Here is a 24,439-nt window from a genome sequence, read left to right as displayed (position 1 = left end):
AAAAAAATCAGAATGCAGAGGATGAAATATGATTTGGTTTAGATATCTATTGACATATGTGTCCTGGGTCACAACATACATATATTTCTTATTGTGGGTGAAGGCCCAGAATTTGAAAATGCTGTCCAGGCTGGGTGTGGTGGCTCAAGCCTATAAACCTGCAATCCCAGCACTTTGGGAGGCTGAAGTTGGAGGATGGCTTGAGCCCAGGAGTTCAAGACCGGTCTAGGCAGCACAGCGAAATCCCATTTTTGAAAATAAATAAATAAATAGGAAAGAAAGAAAATGCTGTCCAGCGTAACTTGCTGCTCTAAGCACACAGCAGGCAGGCAATGAACTATTTGTTAATTAACTTCTAGAAGCACAGGATTTAATTGAAGCAGCAAGCTGAGAAATCATTCTGCTTCCAGTTACATCCCATTAACTCAAGCTGTGTCAAAACAGCTAAGCCCTTTCCTGCGTTAGCACATTTGGGCCTAACCTTAAGTCAGCCTTCAGGCCTTTCTTATCAGATGTTTAATTACTCATCAGGAAAGAGTGCTGGCTTTCCCCTTTGATGCCAGGGAGGGAAGCGTGTTCTGGGATTGAGGTGTTCCCCAGGACTAGGGACATTCTGTGCTGAAACCAGGACAGACTTGGGCAAACCAGGGCAGCTAGTCATCCTAAATCTGAGCAAAGACTTTAAGAACCTTGGACAGACCTGAGAGAGCTGACACTGCTGTGCTGTGTGGCAGATGACACCGCAGCGTGAGCAACAGGGACAGACCCAGCTCAAGAAAAATTGTAGTAAGACAGAGATCACTCTGAGCCGTCCAAACAGCAACAGCAAGCGCCACATTGCAAAGTGTGCCTCATGCCCTTAAACAAAACCTTTCTGATTATTCAACAACTAATCTGGAAAGCAAAGGACAAAGGAAACTTACTGTAAAAACGTCATCATCTCCAAGCTCAGCTTCATTATGGATGGTGGAAGATGATGTTGTTGAACCTAAAAAGACAAAAATGCCATAAAAAGTGTTTCCCAAGAGGATACATCAAATCCAACCCTTTAAAAAAGGATATTTTAATAAAACCACATTCCATTCTTTTTGCATGTGAATTACCAGTAGAAGTAAGTTACCTGGGAATTGAGTGCTTTTAATTTACTTTTCTTTAATTGATTTTTACCAGGATGCTCCCTAAATTAACTTTGCCTGCTGTTGTTCCCAATTAATCTCTCAAACTTCTGCACTGGCTGCTACAGAATAAGCACACAGAGAGGCACCGTGGAGGAGGGGAGAGGCTGCCCGCTCCTCTGAGGGACATGCATCGAGCCCAGCCTCTGTAGTAACCCTGAGGTCCCAGCTGTGTAGTGCGAAAAGCACTGGACGGGGAACCTCTTAAGTGAGACCTGCCACAATCTCACTGTGTAAACTGTACTTAGCGCCTCTGGTCTTTTCATCTACCAATGAAGGCATTTTAGCTCAATAGCTTGTATTGTTGTGTCCAGTTCTGAATTGAGATATTCTATTTCTAAATCCCAAATTGTGGGCTCCCTTCTAAGGGGACACCTGTGCAAGGGGGTTTTCTCTTGCAATACCAAGGCATCAGTGAGTTTGCTTTGTTTTTCCAAGTCAAAATTACAGCTCTTGCTAGAAAACCCTCCTTATTCCATCATGGAACCAACTGGACTTTAAAGTTCAATGTATTTACTTGTTCACCTTTTTCTTCATTCTGGTATGCGAATCAGGTACAACTGCCCTACTTCCCCCCAGCACCCTGAATAGCAGATGATAATGCATGGATCAACTTAATTGGCCAAAAGAAGAACGTATTTAAAATTGCATCAGTGACAGATATACCAAAAGGGAAATTTATTCTCTCTCTTTTCCTTTTCTTGGTTAGATCTTTTAAAATATGCATTTAGGCCGGGCGTGGTGGCTCAAGCCTGTAATCCCAGCACTTTGGGAGGCCAAGATGGGCGGATCATGAGGTCAGGAGATCGAGACTCATCCTGGCTAACACAGTGAAACCCCCGTCTCTACTAAAAATACAAAAAAAAAAAGCTAGCTGGGCGAGGTGGCGGGCGCCTGTAGTCCCAGCTACTTGGGAGCCTCAGGCAGGAGAATGGCGTAAACCCGGGAGGCAGAGCTTGCAGTGAACTGAGATCTGGCCACTGCACTCCAGCCTGGGCGACAGAGCGAGACTCTGTCTCAAAAAAAAAAAAAAAAAAAAAAGAAAGAAAGAAAATACTTTGTTGCCTGGGCGAGGTGGCTCATGCCTGTAATCCCAGCACTTTGGGAGGCTGAGGTGGGCAGATCACAAGGTCAGGAGTTCGAGACCAGCCTGGCCAACATAGTGAAACCCTGTCTCTACTAAAAATACAAAAATTAGCTGGGTGTGGTGGTGGACGCCTGTAATCTTAGCTACTGGGGAGGCTGAGGCATGAGGATCACTTGAACCTGGGAGATGGAGGTTGCAATGAGCCGAGATCACACCACTGCACTCCAGTCTGAGCAACAGAGTGAGACTCCGTCTCAAAAAAAAAAAAGAAAAAAGAAAAAGAAAACATTTTGCTATTACATGAAATTGAAATTAACAGAACTGATCAGAAATGATGAGAAATACTTAAATTTCCAATAAGAGACTGCAGGAGAAAAAAAAACAGTTCCATAATATATTCTTTGCAACTCCTACTGGTCTTTCAAGAGTTCTCTCTACTCTGAATTACTCCATTAAACCAATGTTCAAGGAAAACTGGTGGAAAAAAAGCTAGATAGAATGTATATAGAGAAAAAAATTACAAGTAGGAGAATGAAATGTGGTGTAATTAAGTACATGGACACAATGCGAATGTCTATCAATAATATAGGAGCTGTTTTTTCTCTAAACATGAAAAAGCTATGTTTAATAACATTTTAAATATTTGCTACTTATGTCAGACCTATAATTTGAACACTGGTTTTTATCATCTCTTTTTGGCTATCTCATAGTTGTTTATGGGTTCATGTTCTAGCTAGACTTGTCTTACTACTGATTATAATGTTAGGTAATTTGTCTTTTAAGACTGGCTTTTTTTCTCTTCCCCCAAATCCACAATGAAGAAAATGACTTCAGAACACTTTTATTTCTTAAGCAAATGAAACACATATTCTTTGGTGATTAATTTCCCCAAGATCTGAATTTGGCATTAATATGCCTTGCTTGATATTTCTTTCTTCACAGTGCCCTGTCTATGGCTTCTTTAATGCTCTGATTTGATATCTGGATGTGCTGCAGTGGAGAATTTTTGTGTTTGCATCTGTGGACTCTAGCCAAGTCCACTATGAGAACTGACTGCCCAAGGGCCCTCCAGGGCATGATCAGATGTAACACAATGCCTACTACTCACTTACCCAGAGACCAAGGCCTAAACCGAACCAGGGCTCCAGAGGTCACAGATCCCTTTCCTTTTCAGTGGCAGCCGTACACCCTGGGCCTCTGATTACAGGAGGACAGTGGGTAGGCCAGGAGCCGTCTGGGCCCGCCAGAATCCATACTCTACTTCTGAGCCAAGACAGACCAGACCAAAGCCGTTTCAATAGTCAGGACAAGGTGAAAGCAGTCAAAAATATATGCACATGGAATTCCAGAACCTGCCTGTTTGTTTTTTCACAGCAGAGTCCAAAAATCAATTGGGATTACTCCTTACTCTGAAACCCATCTCCTTTTGCCTGCATTATCACTTTAATTACTCTTCTTGGATATTCCAAAAGTTTTGGCATCTACTGACCTGGCCCCAAACCCTCCCACTAATAAACCACAAATATATGATGGCAGACTATTGGAATTAAAAAGAATTTGGAACATTTCCATAGTCCCACTAAGAATGCAGTGACAAGTTCAATACCTTCTATAAGATCTTCGATTGCTTTCCTTACTCCCCTGTCAAAGGCTCGGGCATCAGCAGGGCTTTGGAAAGTAAGTCCAAACTTCCTATTATCGACCTTCCAATGATGAAACGTTGGATTGGCTTTGGTGTAGACCAAGTCCTTTCTTACATAGCATTCCAATACCACCTGAAGGATGGAAACACACAGGCTGGTTACTAGTGGAACAGCCATGATGATGTCTGGTTACAGAAGTCTAATTAGGAACCATCACTGGTGGCAACTACCAAAATCCCTCCAACCCCTGCCTTCACATATCTGTGAGTCTCTCCAATTGGAAAGAAGGCTTTGCTTGGCTGCTGACCATCCGATCTTTGCTGCTCCCCACTGTCCCGGCTTTACCCCTTCTCCACACTCTCTTCATCACAGTCATTCCTCTTCCTCCTGGCCCCTGGCTACAGGGCACTAAGCTGATGCCCAGGTCTTGGGTCTTTGCTGTATTTCAGATCACTGCTTTCATGTTGGGGTCTTTGTATTGATGGCCATCTAGCTTCCCTCCCCTAAGGCTCCAAATTCCAAAAGTTGAAAAATCAGCTTTACTCTAAAATTTCTCCTCTCCCAACTTCTGGCAATGCCAATCCCTCTCCACTCTTTCTCTGGCTCAACATCTCTGTGGTCATCTTTGCCTCCTCTGCCTAATCACCAGGTCCATTTCATTTTTCCTTCAACAGCTTTTGTATCAACCCCATTTCAGTTGCTGCCACCCTGATCTGAGTCTCTATTAACTTTATGTTTGGATTAATAGAACCATCTTCAAGTTTCTAGCAACTTAGTCTCAGAACTGGCTTTTATTGAGTTATAATGGGTAGACTGATCTTTTTATCTCCAAGATGAAAAGGACACCAATGTTATCCATGAGAACAGGAGCATGCTCTGAAAACACTGAATAATGAGAACCCTAATTCACACTCATTGTCCAGTGTATCTTCCCTGCCAAGTTTTACTCTTACACGTACTCTAGTTCTCCTTGTCATCTTCACAATTTAGTACCCGATTTCAAACTATTCTCTAACAGTTTCATGTATATTAGTCTTGTTCCCCTAACTAGCCTACAAAAAGTCAAGATTATAAAATAACTCCCTGTGTGTAACACAGTTGATAGAGATACTAGAGTTTATTTAATATTATAGGTAATACTGCAATAATTTGAATGTAAACTTCTTTCTTTATTCATTAAAAAACTCAAACTCCTTAAAATATTTATTCTTATGGCTTCATTACAAACACCATACGATTTTGCTGAGTTTTAATAGCCCAATCTTGTTCTGGCAAAGATCTGCGTTGACCACAATGTGATCTTATTAATTTAGACTAAATGAAGGACAAGAGTAAAGACCTGCCTAAATTAGTATACATGTAAATTAGAGAATATCTTTAAATAAGTATAAATTCTAAGAATAGATCAAAGGAAAAAGAAGGAGGCCAGTAGAGTGGCTCATGCCTGTAATCCCAGCACTTTTGGGGGCTGAGGCAAGAGGATCACTTGAGCCCAGGAGTTTGAGACCAGTCTGGGCAAAATGGCAGGACCCTGTCTCTACCTAAAATACAAAAATCAGCTGGGTGTGGCGGTGCACGTCTGTAGTTCTAGCTACTCAGGAGACTGAGGTGGGAGGATCGCTTGAGTCCGGGAGGTTGAGGCTGCAGTGAGCTGAGAAAGTGCTATGCCACTGCACTCCAGCCCAGGTGACAGAGTGAGACTCTGTCTCAACAAAAGGAAAGAACAAATGAAAAATAAATTAAGGGTTGCCTAATGAATGCTCCCTAACTTAATAAAAAAATGAGAATAATATTCAAATTGGTATATCAAATATAGTCCCAAGCAGTTAACTTTCTACATGGTATTGAGATCGGACAACAGTCCCCTCCCATAATTCTATTTATGATTAAATTGCTTATTATAGCCATTTCCCCCTAAGAATAGCACAATGATTAAATGTCAGCCCAGCCCCATTCCACATTGGGGAAATCCAAATAATCAAGAATTTAACTAACAAATGTTATCTGTGTTAGAATTTAATAGTCTCAATTCAAAGTCCCAAAATAAACTTTTTGTATTATAAAAACAAAGACTCTTAGTTTCTCCATATTTTCGGGGTGAAAAAAATTAGTCTTTGGTTGACATTTTCCAACTCTGAAATTATTCCAAAGGTACATTTTCTTAGAAAAGTTTAGGTAAAATGACCGGGCGCAGTGGCTCACGCCTGTAATACCAGCACTTTGGGAGGCCGAGGCAGGCAGATCATGAGGTCAGGAGATCGAGACCATCCTGGCTAACATGGTGAAACTCCATCACTACAAAAAATACAAAAAATGAGCCGGGCCTGGTGGCGGGCGCCTGTAGTCCCAGCTACTCGGGAGGCTGAGGCAGGAGAATGGTGTGAACCCTGGAGGCAGAGCTTGCAGTGAGCCGAGACTGCACGACTGCACTCTAGCCTGGGTGACAAAGCGAGACTCTGTCTCAAAAAAAAAAAAAAAAAAAAAAAAAAGCCGGGCGCGGTGGCTCAAGCCTGTAATCCCAGCGCTTTGGGAGGCCGAGACGGGCGGATCACGAGGTCAGGAGATCGAGACCATCCTGGCTAACATGGTGAAACCCCGTCTCTACTAAAAATACAAAAAACTAGCCGGGCGAGGTGGCAGGCGCCTGTAGTCCCAGCTACTCGGAAGGCTGAGGCAGGAGAATGGCGTGAACCCGGGAGGCGGAGCTTGCAGTGAGCTGAGATCCGGCCACTGCACTCCAGCCTGGGCGACAGGGCAAGACTCCGTCTCAAAAAAAAAAAAAAAAAAAAAAAAAAGTTAAGTAAAATAGTTCAGCCACTTAAATTAAGTGAAGGGGGAAATCAGATACCATCTCTTTATGTCCTCTAAAGCAAAATAGTATCGTATGTATCTAAGTTTAAAGACAAAAATGAAAAGGTTTAGATGCTTTAATCTTCCCAACAGATATAAACCGGTGAAGTTTTGGCACACACACAATTAGACGCTAACTTAAAACTTGAGGAAGGCTTTAAAAAATACCCGTTTAAATAAGATGCATAAGGAGAAAAAAAGTGATTATGTTCTTGTTGAAGACTTAAAAACTACACAAGAAATACATGTTGTGAGAGATTTAAGTATTAGCTGAAGCCATGAGGACTCCATTCCTACTCATCTCTCCCCTCCCTGTCAACATCTCTCTCTGTCGAGTTCCCCAATGTCAGTAGAGCGGGCACAATCCCAGTTTCCGTTTTGTGGCTTTTTACATATACACAGGTAAGTTTCTGCGTAAGGGTAACTGTGTTTAAATGTAGCCACACCTATAAGTTGTTTTTAACTTGCTTTTTATTTTCCTTAAAAATATGTCACAGAGATACAGGAAGGTAGAAAGAATTGTTTAATTAGTCTGTATGGGTGTATTAGATTTATTCAACCATTCTCCATACTCACGGGCATTTATGTCAACGAGAATTGGTCACCTCGAAGACAATGCTGCAATTTACATCCTGATCTATATTTCAAGTATAAATTAGAATTCTAGACAGCTTCCTGGTACTTAAAGCCTTTTCTAATGAGTCAGTGGCAATATTAAGAAATGTAGTTTTTGGCCGGGCGCGGTGGCTCAAGCCTGTAATCCCAGCACTTTGGGAGGCCGAGACGGGTGGATCGCGAGGTCAGGAGATCGAGACCATCCTGGCTAACACGGCGAAACCCGTCTCTACTAAAAAATACAAAAAACTAGCCGGGCGAGTTGGCGGGTGCCTGTAGTCCCAGCTACTTGGGAGGCTGAGGCAGGAGAATGGCGTAAACCCGGGAGGCGGAGCTTGCAGTGAGCTGAGATCCGGCCACTGCACTCCAGCCTGGGCGACAGAGCGAGACTCCGTCTCAAAAAAAAAAAAAAAAAAAAAAAGAAATGTAGTTTTTTTTTTTTTTAATGAGTCAGTGGCGATATTAAGAAATGTAGTTTTTTTATATTATCGAATAAAATGTATCAACATTTGGAAGATCTGCTTTACTCAGTGGAGCATTATTTTTCAGGTGACCAGTGCATGATGTTATAAAGTCAGGGATGAGGAAAAGATCTATTGAAAGTGAAAGATAAACCAGTGGGTTGTAATGTAACAGAGTATGAAAGGTTCATTGATAGGTTTCAGATTCCACATGGTTGAGTTTTAGTGTAGTATCAAAGAAGAATATCTACAATTGTCTGAAAAGGCTATTAAAATATTTCTCCCCTTACCAACTCCCCTTCTCTGTGAGTAGCTGAATTTTCTTTATATACTTCAACCAAAATAATATATTACAGATTAAAAGCAGGAGCAGATACCAGAATCCAGCTATTTTCTGGTAAGCCAGATATTAATGAGATCTTCAAAAATATAAAGCAATGCCACTTTTCTCATAATTACTTTTGTTCTGGAAAAGTTATACAGTTATTTGCCATAAAAATGTCATTTATAGTAACAATACTGTTTAATTAAAAGTTTTAAATTTTTTTTTCGTTTTAATTTCTAATATGGTAAGTTATAAATAGCTGTAACTCACCAAACCAAAAGCTCTTTGAGGTCCTGAATAAAATTTTGGAGTGTAAAGGGATCCTGAGACCAAAAAAGTTTAAGAACTGTTGCTGTCCATAAATCTCTGTGTGTTTAATTCTTTTTCTAAAGGATAGTGTTCTAGATGTGAACTGCTAGGTAAAAAGATATGCACATTTAAAATTAAAATCCTGCCAAATTGCTTTTCAAAGAGCTTTGCCAGCTCAAATTCCCACCAAATGTTATGTGAGAATGCTCACTGACCTATACATGGGCAACGCCTGGAATGATCGATCTCTTAGATTTTGGGATTAGTCTCCATAAAGAGGTTTCTCACAAGATTTGTTTAAGGAGTAAACTTCTTTAATCCATCTAAAATGAGATTCAACTTAGAAAATTTTAATTTACATATAATTTCTCAGGCTTGACTGTCCCCAGCTTACTAAAAAATGATCTGAATAACTACTTGTGAATGGGTGTCTGGAACAGAGACTTTTCCCATAGAAACAATGGCAGTTAAGTTCACAGCCCTCAATATGTAACGAAACAAACTCCCACGATGTGCTGAATTCTACACCTGCACTGTATTGTAAAAACTGACAACACTGTTTCTACCAGAAAGAGCACTTCATGCCCTAGTTGGAATACTGGGAACTCTGATACCATCCATCCAATATATCCTAAAAATAATCTTCATCTTTTCTTTGCCATTCCACCTTTTAGAGGGGGGTTCCTCAATAACTCATCACATTTGCAGAGCTCCCATGTGGGTGCATAGTCTCCAGTGGGCACTAGCGTTGCATTAGAGAAGCTTGAGAGGCCAAAGGATGAGTTATCATATCTCTAAGGAGAGAAGGAGAGGGAGAGAGGGAGGGTGGAGGATGGGGGGGGGGAGAGGGAGGGTGGAGGGTGGGGGGGGGAGAGAGGGAGGGAGACTGTGTGCATGTGCTTGTGTGTGTGTGTATGTGCGCGCACGGGCATGGATATGCTGGGTATGGGTGAGGGGAGGGTTAAGTACTACTCAGTACAGGAATCCAGAATTTCTCAGAGTGTGAAACAGGCAAGGTAAGGGATGCAGAGATAGAGAAGTACAACAGGACATATGGGTGTGTGATTTAGGTAACAGTGAATATAAAAGCCCACAAGTGTGGAGTCAAGGAATGTAAAGTGGACAGGAAAAGGGGGTGGGGAGATGGAGAAACATGATGGGGGAGGGGATGAGGCACACTTTTAGAATAGCACAATCTATGTGTACACTAGCAACAAACAACGTAAGTTGGTCCACGACTCAGCGGGGGTGGACAGAGGACTGGACTGCCCTAATAGTATGCCAAGTTAGTGTGAAGGGACAGGCTTGATTTTGCAAAGAAATGATCTCAAACGCTGGCTCTGCTGGTGACACTGCCCGTCCCATGCCAAGGACGTGGCTCACTTCTTAGAGCATTGAGTTTCCCCACTACAATGTGGAAATAGTAATATCTTCCTCCTTCAAAATGTTGTAGGAATTTAACTGAGGTTATTTACTTAAAGGACCTGGAACAAATGGTGAAAGTTTACTATGCACTAGTAATGTCTTAAAAGTGACTAGATTAGACAAGCTAAAGGGCCACTTTAGGTTGAAGTATTCTACGACAAACCATAGAAATACCAGGAAAAAGTAGCTCTAAAAACATAACCCTTCAGACAAGATAATCTGGTAAAACACAGAATAACCCTAAAAACAAAAAGACCAAAGACATGGAAAAAATTTCTATATATATAAAAATAAGAACTAAAGGGCAAGCAACAGATTATAAAAATATATTTGCAGCAAATATGACAGATGGAGATTCATATCTTTATTATGCAAGAGGGCATACACATCAAGGAGAAAAATAAGGCCCCGATAAGTAAATATACAAAGGACATCAACAGATAATTAATTCACAGTTACAACTGTTCAACAAACAGAAAAACATTTTATCTCATTAGTAAGCAGTAAGTATTATACATGTATTATATATATGGATATTTTATATCCCTCAGTGTGTTAAAGGAAATTCTAATACTGGTGGCAGCTCCTTGCATGTATATCAAAAGTCATACAAACATGACTTCCTAAATTATTCCAAAAATATAATAAACGTGGAAAATTCACATAGGTGTATTCCTAACACTGAGGTGAGGGGAAGAACCTTAATATTTGACACTAAGGAGGTGGTCAAATAATGAAACATCGAACTGATATCAGCAACATGGAACATTTCATATGAGAACGTTAGGGCAATGCTGTTTCATGACAGTCTTGAAAGAGAATGTTTAAGGCAAAATAAATGAGATACAGGACTGTTTAAAAATATGGCCGGGCACAGTGGCATGTGTCTGTAGCCCCAGCTACTCCAGAGGATGAGGTGGGAGGACCATTTGAAGCTCAGGAGTTGGAGGTCAGCCTGGGCAACAAAGTGAGATCCTATCTTTTTTTAAAGAAAGTACAAAATGGGAAAATTACATCAAAGGGCTAAGGGTGGTTGTTCAGTTTTGGGGTCAGAGTGACAAGAGAATCAAATACTGGTTCCAGGCCCCCCAAACAGGCCACTAAGAACAAGGAATCTTTCTGAATCATAATTTCTTCAATTACAATTATACAGGCTGCTGTAGGGATACAACGACAGATCTAACCGAAGGGCTGGATTGTACTTAGTACATGGTAAATGCTAGATAAATGGTAGTCATTTTACTTTTTATTGGTAATGTAGTTACATTGTTTTTTATTGCAAAAATGTTATAAACAAGAATGTTTTCATTATTCGACTATTATATACGGTATTTCCTGAACGAACACTTTTTAAAATTAGCTGTCTTCTTCCTTCAAATTTTCAGAAATGAAATCAAATGTGAAAATAATATTTCTGTTAACACATATGTAACATTTACAAATTGTTCTGTCTTATCTATTTTGTAAATTTTTTAAACTATAAGAAGTGCTTGCAAAAGAAGATTAAATTTGTACACTTAACACATAAAACCCAACAGATGCTGCTGTAAAGGGTCTCAAATGCAACACTGACATATTCTTGTGGTGTCTTTGCATTTTCTCTGTGGGATCCTGCACAATCCTGCACATTCTGAATCATCTGTTGGCTTCTGAGTATACACTCCATGATCAAATACAGATAGAAGTAGTATTCCTCCATGTTTAGGGCCATGAATTTAAAACAGATTTTGGACATTCAATTTTCCTTCCTATCACAGATTCCCTCATAACATAGAACTGAACATTTGAGTTCCTCCCTAAGACTGTATATTATGAAGTATCAATTCCCCACCCTTGGGAGATGATGATTACTCTCCAAAGTATTTATCTATAAGCATGGATAACAATTTACAGAAGTATGGGCTGGGCGCGGTGGCTCATGCCTGTAATCCCAGCACTTTGGGAGGCCGAGGTGGGTGGATCACCTCAGGTCAGGAGTTCGAGACCAACCCGGTCAATATGGTGAAACCCTGTCTCTACTAAAGATACAAAAACTAGCTGGGTGTGGTGGCACACACCTGTAGTCCCAGTTACTCAGCAGCAGAACTGCTTGAACCTGGGAGGCAGAGGTTGCAGTGAGCCGACATCGTGCCACTGCACTCCAGCCTGGGCGACAGAGCGAGACTCCGTCTCAAAACAAAAAACAAAACCAAAAACAAACCAAAGTATGATACCACTACTTTTTGTTACGTTCTTTTTCCATGCATGTTTTATTCATTAGGGCATGAAATAAAAGCTAGATAAACATTTATTTATAAATAGTCTAATGTCAGATGATATCTTGCCTTTGTATTTTACCTGCCACCATCCAAACCTCAATGGCATGCTCCATGAATAAATTCTACATTTTTTTTTTTTTTTTTTTTTTTTTTTTTTTTTTTTTTTTTTTTTTTGAGGCAGAGTCTCGCTCTGTCGCCCAGGCTGGAGTGCAGTGGCCGGATCTCAGCTCACTGCAAGCTCCGCCTCCCGGGTTTACGCCATTCTCTTGCCTCAGCCTCCCGAGTAGCTGGGACTACAGGCGCCCGCCACTTCGCCCGGCTAGTTTTTGTATTTTTAGTAGAGACGGGGTTTCACCGTGTTAGCCAGGATGGTCTCGATCTCCTGACCTCGTGATCCGCCCGTCTCGGCCTCCCAAAGTGCTGGGATTACAGGCTTGAGCCACCGCGCCCGGCCAATTCTACATTTTTAAAACACTGACTTCACAGCTCAGTACAATGTGATTCATAATAATAAAAGAGTACACTTTTGTTTTGAATACCTTTTTACAATGTTAGACATCTTAATCAAAGATGCAAATAAAACAGCCAAATATACTTCTAAGCATCTCAGATAAAGCGTGTGGTCAAAAGAGACTTTGCTGGAAAGGACAGTCACATTTTGCAATTTGGCACCAGCTCCGTGGTTCTAACTTTTGAAGCTTTTGCAAGAGTTTGAAGTCAGAGAAAGAAAGAAAAAAAATACGTTAAGGAAAGAGTACTATAGTACTATGATTTAATGTAAATAAAGCAGTCGTCACTAATTTAACCCACGTGATGTATGTCTGCCATTACCAGTTTGTCTTTCTGTCGTTCACCATGGATGAGAAAGCCGCTTCGTCCATTGCCTTCAGGGTGCATGACCTTACAGACCCCGACACGACTGATCCCGCCTCCTTCCTGTGGGAACCATCCCCCGCTGGAGTCATCTCTGGTCATAACCACAGCCTTGACACGCACAATATAGCTGTCACTAAAACGACAACAACAAGAAGAACGGGGCATGACAATGGTCTAGTAGTTGCAGAACACGTTTCACAATGCAAGGTGACCACCAGCCAGCACTTTTTTGGACTTATCGAAAGAAATCTATGCCTGCAGGCAACCTTAAAAAGTGATCCATCTCAACTTTTAGGGAAAAAACAAAACACTTAAACTCAATATAAAAGTACATTTTTTAAAAAGACACCTAGTAATTAAAAATTACTTGTGATCAAAAGATTATACAGGCACAATATTCTCCAGTTTCTAGGTGTCAGTACTGATAAATGAGTTGATTTCTATAATTTAGTATCTTTAGGTTGGAAAGACACATGCCTATTTTGGTTTTCCTTTTTTTTTTTTTTTTTTTTTTTTTTTTGAGACGGAGTTTCGCTCTGGTTGCCCAGGCTGGAGTGCAATGGCATGACCTCGGCTCACTGCAACCTCCGCCTCCTGGGTTCGAGCAATTCTCCTGACTCAGCCTCCCAAGTAGCTGGGATTACAGGCACCTGCCACCATGCCTGGTTAGTTTTTGGTATTTTTAGTAGAGATGGAGTTTCACCACGTTGGCAGGCTGGTCTGGAACTCCTGACCTCAGGTGATTCACCCACCTTGGCCTCCAAAGTGCTGGGATTACAGGCGCGAGCCACCATGCCTAGACTACAAACCTATTAAAAGGGTACTATGGTTTCAACCCTTTAAAATTAGTTGAAAATGAATGACCAAGTTTTAACATTTTATAAAGCCAAGAATCTTATTTAGCATAAAATAGGATAATCTACTTGCAAATCATAAATTCACCATGAAATCACATATCTAGGTAGGAAAATATTTCAATTCCAATAACCCTTCACACATTTGTAGGCTTCTGTTTATGATTTTATTTCTTCCAGTCTAAAACCTCAGTTTCACAATAAGTTCTTCTGTACATTTGCCAAAAATCCTTTTTCTCCCCCAGAGACCAACTCTAGCTTCTTTTCATTCTTCATCACTTTTGGGGGAAATTTATTTGGATTTTTGGCAAGGCCATTACATTCTCACTTGCTGTTTTCTTTCTTTGGATAGAATTCATTTTTACTCATTCAAACATATATTTGCATCTTGTATATGCCAGGCGTTATAACAGATTCTCGTTCTGTTATAAAGAACTCCCCTTGTTCCCTGGGCCTCAGGGAAGACGTCCTCAGCCCGGGCACTCAGAACTTGGCCCCCGCAATTGGCCAGAGACGTGGAGGCAGTGCCCCATAGCCCTGCTCACCTCACTCACCGCTAAAGGCAAAGCCACCAGATTGTCCACGACCCCCTATGGCTAACCCTCCACCGTCACCCAGCTGACCTCCCTTGGCACCCCAAATCCAAGGTCTACCATTCCCTTTACTTCCTCATCCCCTCCTCTGATCATTCCTTTCATTTTTTTTTCACTGTGGTAAAATATGAATGGTATAAAATTTCCCATTTTAACCATACAAGTTCAGTGGCATTAATTACACCCACACTGTTGGTCAACCATCACCCCCATCTACCTCTAGAACTTTTCATCATCCCAAACTGAAACTCTGTACCCATGAAAAATACTAACTCCCCCTTCCCCACTTCCTCTACCCCTTAGCCCCTGGTACCCACCATTCTACTGTCTTGTCTCTATGAATCTGATACTCTAGGTACCTCATACAAGTTCCTTTCCCTTTCCTAACCTAAATTAAAATGCACTCTCGGCTGGGCCTCTGTGGCCCATTCTCCCAGGGCTGATTTCTGTCTCCCCACTGCACCCTGCTGGGCCTAGTTGTGGGTATGGTGCTTGCCACTGCTGCAGACTGTTCGGCCTCCCTCCAGTGTGAAGCTCACACCCTGACCATGCCCCCCTCACAACCCTTCTTCAGTCTTCCACAGACCTCACTTTCCTTCATTCCTTGAAGACTTCAGCAACCAGGCTCACTGACTCTCCGTATCTCCACCATGATCCCTGGCCCGATTCTTGATAATTTCATTATTGACTCGGAGGATCCCTCCAATTCCCTGGCCTCTCAATTTCTGGCCCTCTTTCCTTCCAATGCCCTTGTCTTACAACCAACTTTAGCTGTTCATGCCCAGGTCAACCGTGAATCTTGTCATTACCAACATCTGCACCACCTCCATAACTCAATTGTAAGCATCCTGCTCTCTGAAAACCTCGTAACTTTGCAGCTCTCTCCCTCCAGACTCTAATAATTCTTTACCCTGTTGGGGCCAACAATCTATTGTTCTGACCACTTTTGTCCTCCCCCAAACGCCACATTCTCAACTGATTCTCTACTCCTCCCCTTGCTTATTGCCATTGCCTGGCATGACCCCAGTGGAGTTAAATCCTATCATTTACCTACTCCGTAACCCCACCCAGGCTGCTGGACATAGTGCAAGGGAAAAACCCCACTCTAGTATGCTCATAGGACTAGTTTGAAAGCCACAAACACTACTCTCGAGTGAGTCCTTAAGTGCCACCTGGCATCCTGCTACATTTCCCTCATCTGTCCCCCAAAGACAACTTTACACAGCCTCCTACCCCCTCACTCTCAGATGATGGATGAAGTTGCTTTAGCTTCACTGAGAAAATAGAAAAAATCACAGGAGACCTTTTGCCTGTGCCCACCACCATGCCTACGCTTTGTACCAGCACTCTCTCTGCCCTTCCTCCTGTAACTGTGGTTAAGTCATCCATGATCCAAGTTAGGGCCAACTTCCTCCACTTAAACACCTTCTACATACCAACAGTTCCCAAATTCACATTTCCATCCAGGTCTCTTCTGTGAGATTCAGTCCAGTAGAACCAAGGGCCCATGTGAAGTCTCCACATAGGTGTCTAATACGTACCACAATCAACACGTTTCAGGTTGAACTCTTGGTTCCTGACACCTCCTCATCCTTCTAGTTCTCTCTTCAAAATATATCCAGGATCCACTTTTTACCACTTCTACTGACACTGACCTGATCCAACTGCCATCACCTTCCACTGAGATTACTGCAATAGCCTTCTAACTGGCATCCTTGTTTCCATGTTTGCCCAACTTAACCCAGAAAATAGAAAGGTAAGTCAGATCACTCTACTCAAACAAACCCTCCAGTGGTATCACCAAGCAGAACTCAAAATCTGGACCTTTTATCCTACTACTCTTCTTGTTCATTCCACTTTGGTCCCACTGGCCTCCATATTAAGCATCCTTCTACCTCAGGGCCTTTGCACTTGCTATTCTGTTCAAACTCTACTCCTCACATACCAACTGGGTTCATTCTCTTATTTCACTTAAGTCTCTGTCCAAGGTTATTTCAGAGAGGACTTCCCTGCCCACTCTATATAAAGCAGCATAGCACCCTCCACCCCTCTTAAATCTTCTTCCCCTGCTTTGGCTTTCTATATGCTACTAAATCAATGCTTGCTCAATAAAATATCTGCTTGCCTACCAGAATATAAATTCCACAGGAGCAGAAACTTTGCCTTTTTTGTTCAATTCTATATCCCTAGGGCCTAGAATGGTGTCTTATATGTAATATGTTGCGGAATGAATAGGGCTAAATTCACAATATAAACAGGTTTTTAAAAAAATTATCTATAGTAGGCTGGATGCAGTGGCTCATGCCTGTAATCCCAGCACTTTGGGAGGCTGAGGTGGGCAGATAACCTGAGGTCAGGAGTTCGAGACCAGCCTGGCCAACATGGTGAAACCCTGTCTCTACTAAAAATACAAAAAATTAGCTGGGCTTGATGGTGGGCACCTGTAGTCCCAGTTACTCAGGTGGCTGAGGCAGGAGAATAGCTTGAATCCCAGAGGCAGAGATGAGATCGCGCCACTGCACTCTACCTTGGGCAACAAGAACAAAACTCCATCAAAAAAAAAAAAAAAAAAAAAACTATAGCTAACAGATTTCCTATAAAAATATACAGTGTTCAATACTCATTTACTTACGAACCACAATTACTAAATTGGGATCGTGGTATTTTTCTATTCATAAAAATGGAAAAATCATGTAGAAGTACATATAAAAATCATAGGACATACATGTACATATAGGACTAATCCAACTATTTCAGGATTCAACATGCATATTCCCTTAGATTAAGAACCTTCTGTAACATTTATTTAGATTAACTGCATACAATTTGAGAATATCCTTTCCTCCCAATCCCATTTATATAAAAAGAAAAATTAAGGGTCTTATGCTTTTAATTCTCGAGTGTGCAACACAGCTTTCTCAAATCTTCTATGAGTGTACTATGGGTTCATCTCAACAGGAGATGGCCAAAGTGAAGAATTGAAACTCTGTGCACCTCTTGTTAAAACATGCTTTTACTTTTTTTGTTTTGCAGCTGTGTGCTGTTCTCTGTTTCTTTGAGGGGATTAAGTAAACATGAAAAAGCGAAGTTTGCATTGCTTATGTTAGTGCCATAAACTTATTTCCAAAAAGTACCCATTTATTACAGAATTTAAAAATACTGTACCCTTCTGTGTCCAGACTACAAGGCTGTTAACTCTGGCCTTTGCTTGCACTCTGAGGCCTCTTTCCTGCCTCAATGCCTCCTATCAAGTGCCTTCTCCAGGGTATAGACTTCTCTGTGATGGGATTTGGGAAAAGGGAGGCTCAGGGCAGAAGCCCCCTTTGTCTCCTCCGGCAAGAGCCCCGACAGCCAGCATTAACTGAGGCATCTGGCTATTTAAAACAAGGCGGGGGATAAAGTGCTGCACTAAAAGCTGCGAAGGATGTCTGGATAATCCAGCTGCATGGCTGCATGCCAACTGCTTCCTATCCATGGTGTATTTACATTACTCAGGCACTTCACCCCACCCAGCACAGAAATGACAATGAACTTCACTACGAAAAAGGTATAAAGGAGGAAACTCTCTTCCCACCTTCCCTCCCGCTCTTTCTGGAAAGAATTAAACAACATCTGTTTAAAACAGATGCAGGGTTTGTTAGTGGGGGGGATGGGACAGGAAGGGCAAGGGCAGATTAGTTTTAAAAATTTGCACAAGGAAACTGCTGCTGGTATGCCTTAGAAAAAAAATGTCAAAACATGCTATCATTGTCAAAAATAACAACATTTTAAAAGAATGCTTCCGAAATTAACAACTGCTGTAATGGTGTGGATCTAGTGAAGCTCCAGCCAAGGGTCCAAACCCCAAATGAATGGAGCCCGAGTGTTTGAACTTGAGCTGAACAGCCCCATCAATGTTATTACAAATGGTGTTGGACGGCCAGCGCTCAATACCATATTCTTTAGGTGTGTTATGAGCAAAAGTGGCTGGACTGAGGATCTTCCATTGAAATGTGGTTTCTTTACGGAAAAAGCTTTGTGTTCCCAACACATGGACTTTTTGTAAAAACAGGACCTCCTGTCCCGGGATCACGCAATATGCAAAAGAGGCAGCTAACATCGTAAGGCAGGATAGGAAGGCAGAGAAAAAAACGCTTTCAAAACTGGATTAGCATCTCCACAGAAAAGTTTTAGACCTCAGCCTTTATGTTCTAAGTGTTCTCCAGTTTCAAAGCAGGCCCTGTCTGGGCCACGTTAACAGACGTAAACCAAGGAACTGTAGGAGATGACGGCAAGGCAGCACTGGGTCTCGCAAAGAATGTGTGCTCCAGGGCCAGGCGGCCCCAAAGTCCCCCAGCCCTCTCAGGAGCTGAAGAAACCTCTTTTTGAGCTTCAGTTTCCTCCTTTGCAAAATGAATAGGGGATCTACCCTGCTGGCTGAAAGCTGGCTGAAAGTAGTGTTACAGATCCAGACGTTTGGTAAGTTGTAATCATCATCATTTTTGCTGAAAGCCTACCTCGGTGACAGAAACAGGTCCTTGAAACACCAGCTTCCCTGGCCACTGAGGAGTGGGTTTCGATTGTCTGCCCTTTCTAGCTATCAGAGAGTGGAGGGGCAGGGAAGCTATCAGGCTCTTGACAGTAGGAGGAAATTTGACATGGACCTCCAGCAACTGTCATGAGAGGTTAGGTTTATAAAGACCAGGTTTAGTCGTCCACTGTAGGCATACCTGTAGAGGAAAATAATGCCGTCCACCGTCTGTGAGCTGGCTCTCTGCTCCTGCCCTTCCCCATCGGTTTCTTTCAGGGATGGAGACTGGGACTTTTACCTCCCCCATAAATACTTCCCACAGCCAGCCCTTATCTGATTACACGGCTCCTTTATCTCTCCATTATGCTCAACATTAGATTCACTTCCTCCCAGCCTCTTCTCCACTTCACCAGACCTTGAGAGGGATTAGCCAAGATCCCAGCCTCTTCAGCCCAACTCCCAGACGCCAACTGAGCCAAATATAACACCAACTTCTTGCAGGGAGCCAGGCACACTCACTTTATTTTAATCACATCCCCCGCCCCCGGTCTTCCTCGTGCTTATAGATTTATACAGGCTTTTTGATTTCATCGAATTATATGTTTAAAATATTACATATGTGTGCATGAAGTATATGTGAATATAAAATATATATGACTAGTTATCTTTTTAAAAAATCAACAAAATACTTCAGTAGAATCAAATGTGTTGAGAAACCGAGGGTACTGGTCATACTTTCTATTTGTTAAGTCAGGTGGTGGTTTTGTTTTGCGGGTGCTGTCTTAAGTATCAGCTACTCAATAATTTTTTGAAAGCGGACTGCCCTGGTTTTGGAAGTTTATATATTCTGAACTTTATGGGCAAGGAAAGTTAACATAACGTAATTTTATGCACGGTGGTAACATGATTTTCTGCTCTGTACAAGCCCCTGAAGGTAGAACACTTGCTCTACACGCTATAATGGCCCAGAAAATAAGGCCTTTGTGTTAACTACCAAAATACGTACTGTTTGTGTGGTTAGGTTAGGCCATTACAGAAAACAGTGTTAACGAAAGCTCATTAATGCCCACAGTAGAAAGACTCGATCCAAAGATGCCAGATCTCGCAGTAGCTTATTTTGGCAAAGGCCATCAGCTCTTGTCTCAAACACGGATGAGCAGGCACTGTGAGGCAGAGAAGAGATTTTCTGAGCATTAAGTGTTTGTTTCATAAAGGGAACCAGTTTGCATGATATAAGAATTAGGGAAGGTGAAAAGTGGGCTAAGATCACTTAACAAGAGGCTTCTCCACAGTTATTTAACATCAGTGAAATCAGCCAATGAATACACTCAATGGAGAGTACCTTTGAAACTGCCCTACTCCAGCTTCAAAGTATCTGCTAGTAAAATAACCCATGTACTTAAACAGGGACTAACACTTTCATGTGAGCTCACAGTGCCAGGCCACTATGCTCTGACCACGTTTACCAAGAGGACAAAACAGGCTCTTCTGTCCAGCCTTCACTGTGTCCCTGCTTTTCTGAGGTGCTGTAGCTAATCTTGCTCATGCAGAGTAATCCCTACCCTTAGAGAACTACAACATAGCAGCCGGGCACGGTGGCTCATGCCTGTAATCTCAGCACTTTGGGAGGCTGAGTCGGGTGGATCACGAGGTCAGAAGTTTGAGACCATCCTGGCTAACATGGTGAAACCCCGTCTCTACTAAAAATACAAAAAATTAGCCGGGCGTGGTGGCGGGCGACTGTAGTCCCAGCTACTCAGGAGGCTGAGGCAGAAGAATGGCTTGAATCTGGGAGGCGGAGCTTCCAGTGAGCCAAGATCGCACCACTGTACTCCAGCCTGGGTGACAGAGCGAGACTCTGTCTCAAAAAAAAAAAAAAAAAAAAAAAAAAGAGGACTACAACATAGCTTTGGTTTTTTGTTGTTTTGTTTTGTTTTTGAGACAGAGGTTTGCTCTTGTCGTCCAGGCTGGAGTGCAGTGGCGCGATCTCAGCTCACTGCAACCTCTGCCTCCCAGGTTTGAGCAATTCTCCTGCCTCAGCCTCCTGAGTAGCTGGGATTACAGGTGTGCTCCACCATGCCCGGCTAATTTTTTTATTTTTAGTTGAGATGGGGTTTCGGTATATTGACCAGGCTGGTCTCAGACTCTTGGCCTCAAATGATCCACCTGCCTCAGCATCCACTGGGATTACAGGCATGAGCCACCAGGCCCAGCCAGCTTTGATTTTTAAAAATATGTTATCTTCATTATCAACTTACGTATTTTTTAAATGGCATGCAATGACTTTTAGGACTAGAACACTTATACAAAACATGGTACCTAAAAGCTGTGTATAGGAGGTGGCGGTGGTGGTCTTTGCTTTACAATGACTGGGGATATAACCTTCATACAGAAACCAATTAGGCTAAAAGCCAGGGGTCCTGCTTATGCGCAGGAGCCTCAGAAGGGGGATAAATAGGTTTTCCTTCTCCACTCTGTTGGGCTCAGAATCTGTGAGTAAAGCCAGTAAGTTCTGCTGTCCTGCAAGGTCACTAGTGCCCTCTGTGTCCAAGTTCTACCCTCTCCCGAAGAGGGAGGTAAGGGGCATGTCCCCTCCTCATGCCTTGGATAAGCTGAGCATCTTTGTTGTTGTTCATGCTACCTAGCTACACTGAAGCATATAAATAAACCTCTCACCCACACGCTATTTTCCAGTGCACATATTAAAAGAGGCCGTTTCCTCCATTATCACGGAAGATACTGGTCAGCATACAAATGATTATTAAACTTAATAATTTATCAATCATTCTTCAGAACCAGTACTAACAAGTCAAAGTTTGCTAGACTTGGACCTCTAGTATTTTAGTTTTCCTATTGAAATTTTAATACAGAAATACTTCTTTAAAAATAAGCTGTGAATTCCTATTTTTATAAGTGAGCAATTCTGATTCAAAATATATGCCCATACCTTGTTTAACATACGGTGCTGATTTAGCATGCTATGTGCCTCTATACTTTCCTTTAAACCTCAGTTTAAAGGAAAATATTATAGATTTAATATTTAGATAATATAGATTTAACTTATCACTGATGTTAAATCCTAATTTAAATATAAACATTTCCCCAACTCTGAGTGCTACCTTACACTTTCAGGTCACCAGAGCCAGAGCAGCATGTATACTGCACATTCTGGCACATTATCTTGCACCTGCCTTGCAGACATCCTTGGGAGTGGAATGGATGCTCTGCCCAGCTGTCCCTAGTCAAGGGTACAAGGCAGTGTGCCATGCACCAGCCTGGCCTCCTTCTTTCTTTCCTGCTGTGTCCTGTGACCCACAAGGGCCACACACAAAAAAGGAAATGAAGGAAAGACACAAAGGAACAAAGATCAGGGCTGGAAGTTAAACACGTAAGCTTTACAGAGGCTTAAGAGCCTTTGAGGAAGTAGTTGGGAAAATACCGGCAGGCAATTAGGGATCCTCTGACATCCCCCGAGTCTGGGAGCCCTGAATGACAGTTCTGGTGAGCTTGAAAAACCTACCGTGGCAGATGGAAGTTGGAGCGACTAGTGCCCCATCACCTTCTCAGAGAAAGCCCCAATTTTAGGGGCAAATCTGCATGGACTGTAAATAGAAGGTGGTGATACCCATGGCATTAGCAATGCCCAGGCACATTGGAAATTACCTCATAAAATGCTGGTTTTCTGGTTTCCATTTCAGCAAGGTTGACAAAGTTATATTAGACTCACTCCATTGTACTGTGTTTAAAACGCAATTTTAAATTTCACCTGTAAGTGTTTATCTCCTGTAGCTTGAACACACATAAATCCTGCACAGGAAAAGAGTGATTTGGCTGGATTCTATCTACAGTGCTCTCATGGAAAAAAAAAAAAAAAAAAAAAAAAAAAGAAAAGTTTTAATAAAAACCTTTTGATTTTATCAATACTTATTTAATCTATCAAAAATATATTAAGGATGCCACCATATTTGTTGTTGTTTTTTTAAACAACAAAATGTTTCTAGCATTTCAATTTAGTACTCAAATGTATAAACCACAATACTACTAAATATATATAAGATGACTGACCACTTGTAATTGGGACACAATAAAGATAAAGACATTAAGGTTGTTCAACCTAAAACCCTAACACGGGGCAGTTTTAAACATGGGCAACGAAGTGTTCGCTGAAGTAAATCTCACCTTCAGCACACAGGCAGGCAATTTTAGAAGTAATGTCTAAGACAGATTTTTTTAAAAAATGGCTCCTGGGCAACTTTCTCTTGTCAATATGGTCTTCTTGTGCAATTACCTCTTGAGGTGAGTAATGTACCTGGCCCAGGAGAAGGAAAGTCCAGCAGAGGGCTGAGGTCAGGCCTGGGGAGACTGGCAGGACAGGTATGGTAGTTTAGTCATTAGATTATAACAGCGAAGAATGGAACAACTTTTTCTTGAAGTTTGAAAACTCTTTGCTCTAATCCTTACTAATAGCAGAAATCCTAATTTTCTCATCCCGGGGGACCAGGGAACTGGAGACTCCTGGACATATGCCTCTTAAATCCTTGGTGGGTTTCCTGGTCAACCAGTTAGGGGCCTCTGTATCAGTCACGTATCTGTGCAGCAGATAAATCACGTTAAAGAATGCTCTACAATGTATTTAAAATTATTTTTGAGTTCTAAAACATTGGCTCCAGGAATTAACCTCAAACTATCCTCCAATAACAATGACAACAGCAGCAACAACAATACATCCTTTGATTTGAAAGTAAATGTAACAGAACTGTAAAATCTAAACAATTTTACAATTCCACTAAATTCAATAAAGTTAAAATTTTGTTTTAAAGCTTTCTTTCTTTAAAGCCCAGCATCAAATAATTATCTGCACTGGCCCAGGTGAAGATAACACAGGTATAAAGTGGATGATTCAGATTTAGGTTCTTCCTTAAAAGGCATAGGTTCTCTAGGTTCTCCTATGCCAGACAAGCCTTCCAAACCCCACTGGACAAGTTCCCATGTCCTCTTTCCTTTTATCTGTCATACCCAAAAATCCTATCTGCTGAAGACAGTTATTGAAGTAACAAGATAAACATAGATATGTATATGTGTTTTACTGTAGTAGCAAATCTATTAAAATGTTACACACAGCTTCTCTAAATGTTAACATGAATCTTTTAAGGTTCTTCAAAATGTTTTAGGGTGCAGGGGGGACAGAGAGGTTGCAGTGAGCTGAGATCGTGCCACTGCACTCCAGCCTGGGCGACAGAGAGAAACTCCGTCTCAAAAACAACAACAACAACAACGACAACAAAATATTTTAGGAAATTATGGGAAGATTTTACTGTGAAAGTTTGTTGACATTCAAGACATGTGTCAGAGGTAGTTCTGAGTTTTTTTCGAAAACCACCAAAACACGAATGGCTCTGACATGAGTAAACTACTTTGAAAAGTAAAATTTAGGGCTGGGTGTGGTGGCTCACCAAAG

General features: G+C 41.7%; 1 protein-coding gene across 2 annotated transcripts in view; it reads right to left on the bottom strand.

The window, feature by feature from the left end:
• Nucleotides 1-24,439, bottom strand: part of SPRED2 (sprouty related EVH1 domain containing 2) — a 129,334-nt gene that overhangs the window by 25,473 nt on the left and 79,422 nt on the right. For both annotated transcript variants that reach the window (XM_010355820.2, XM_010355821.1), the window contains exons 2-4: nt 12,980-13,157; nt 3,869-4,037; nt 924-988 (exon numbers count right to left, since the gene is read on the bottom strand). In XM_010355820.2, the coding sequence (XP_010354122.1) occupies nt 924-988; nt 3,869-4,037; nt 12,980-13,157 (412 nt within the window). The remainder of the gene's footprint in view (nt 1-923; nt 989-3,868; nt 4,038-12,979; nt 13,158-24,439) is intronic.

The sequence above is a fragment of the Rhinopithecus roxellana genome, chromosome 17 (genome assembly GCF_007565055.1).
Source record: "Rhinopithecus roxellana isolate Shanxi Qingling chromosome 17, ASM756505v1, whole genome shotgun sequence".
In the NCBI taxonomy this organism is placed as follows: domain Eukaryota; kingdom Metazoa; phylum Chordata; class Mammalia; order Primates; family Cercopithecidae; genus Rhinopithecus; species Rhinopithecus roxellana.
This window is presented reverse-complemented; position numbering and strand designations above follow the sequence as displayed.